General features: G+C 51.2%; 1 protein-coding gene across 1 annotated transcript in view; it reads right to left on the minus strand.

Annotated features, from left to right (window-relative positions):
- Positions 1-1239, minus strand: part of NAF1 (nuclear assembly factor 1 ribonucleoprotein) — a 17434-nt gene extending 16195 nt beyond the window's left edge. Inside the window, exon 1 of the mRNA XM_017805785.1 lies at positions 977-1239. Within this exon, the coding sequence (XP_017661274.1) occupies positions 977-1239 (263 nt within the window). The remainder of the gene's footprint in view (positions 1-976) is intronic.
- Positions 1240-1846: the final 607 nt, after the last annotated feature.

The raw sequence follows: 1846 nt of genomic DNA on the forward strand, positions 1-1846 counted from the left end.
GGGGGGGGGGGGGGAAATCAGTCAGACTACCAGAGACCAATCAGGGGAAGGAGTTAAAAAAAAGGGCAAACCAAAGGTTAAGATACATTCAGACAGCTAAGTTAAAGCTATCAAAATTTTATCTTTAATGTTCATCAGTGCAGCAGGTTCTCGAAGTAAAAAACAGTACATATAGGTGAAGCCCCTGGAAGTCAGGAATTTCACTCTCCATCACTTAATGATATTCAAGTAAAACTATGAACCAACTAAAGTCAAAGTTTAACCAATTAATTATTAATGAAGTTTTGTATCTTTAAGAGGAGATTTTTAAGAGTTTACTTCAGGTTCCATTAGTTAAAAGGAGCACATACCAATCTTGCTGTACTGGCCCAAGAAGAAAACACGAAACTCACTGAAACTGTCAAAGTGTGCAGGCTTCTAACACTGCAACAGAGCCCACACCCAACTAAAGTTACCTCTCATCAAATGTACTGAACATCGAAGCACTGACACAAGCAGAAGACAGAATGTTTTATAAAAAAAATCATACAGATTGAGAATCAGTTTTTGCAATGAGATGCCAACATTAGAGCGCGAGGTCCAGTCGGCAGACTCTTCACCTGAAATCCTACGTTCAGGCTCTTTCAGCAGTAACACCGCAGGTGTTGCCCCCAGTGCCGCAGGAGCGCTCCGTAAGGACACGTCCAGCCAGGTACTCGCACGGGCAAGGGTGGCCCAAGGCGCTCCACAGGCCGCCACTTAAACTCACGTTTCCATTAAATCAAACACCCTTTCAGGCACTGTTCTGGAGTCCTGATGCATCAGTACGTCTCCCAGCAAAATATAACAGAAAATGCCGTCTTTAACGGGAAAGGCAGCGCTACAGGGGCTGAAACACGGGGGAGGGGGGAGGGTTCGGACACCGGGCTCTGGAGCGCTCAGACACAGCACCAGCGGCCTGGCCTAAACGAGCGAGGAGTCCCAGGGCTGAACCCACCTGTCCGAGTCCGAGGAGGGCCCAGCGGCAGCGGGCGTGCTGAGCCGAGCGGGCGACGCCGAGCGGGGCGCTCCCGCAGGCGACGGCGAGCGGGGCGCTCCTGCGGCCGGGGGCAGCGGGGCCTGGGCTTCCCCACCGCCCTCCGGAGGGGCCGGTGCGTCCTCCGTGCCCGCCGGCCGCTCCCCGCCCGGCGCTGTGCCGGCGGTGCCGGGCTCGAACGCCAGGCTCTCCAGCTTCTCCACGACCTCCAGCTGCGCCTCCATCCCGCGCCCGCGCCACGCGCACCAGCCGCCCCACGCGGACCGCGGCCCCGCCCCCGCCGCGCGCCACTTCCGTCCGCGCGTGCGTCAAGGGCTGAGGGGAGGGGCGGCGAGTGGGGATTGTGGTCGTTGTTGTTGTTGAAGTTGTGTTTTAATGGTCGATGAGCTCTGTGGTTAATTTAAACTGAACGCCGAAGTTTTGTGGTTATGAGGCTTGCTTGATAGACAAAGCTAGAGGTCATAGCTGCTCTTTGTTGAGGACCTCCTGGGTTGTATTACTTTTGGTATTTTATAAGTGTGCTGAAGATTAATGTAATTAAAGCTAAAAGAATAAAAATTAAAAGCTGTGTAATATCAAATTACTATAGTAATAGTAATTTGTAGTACCCTGATAGCGACGACATAATAATAGTTACTGTATAATATGTGGTGAACCTATAATAATGCCAAGCTCTCCAAAATCTAACCACATCCTTCACCTAGACATAAATGTCCATTTATGTTCTATGTTCACCATAAATACAGGATCCAGCATACATAGTGTCTTGTCCTGTAGGAGGGAAGGGAGGAATTCCCCCTGTCATTCCCCAACCTCTGCGTATTGGCAGTC

Source organism: Lepidothrix coronata, unplaced genomic scaffold, assembly GCF_001604755.1.
Source record: "Lepidothrix coronata isolate B3197 unplaced genomic scaffold, Lepidothrix_coronata-1.0 Scaffold13, whole genome shotgun sequence".
Lineage (NCBI taxonomy): Eukaryota > Metazoa > Chordata > Aves > Passeriformes > Pipridae > Lepidothrix > Lepidothrix coronata.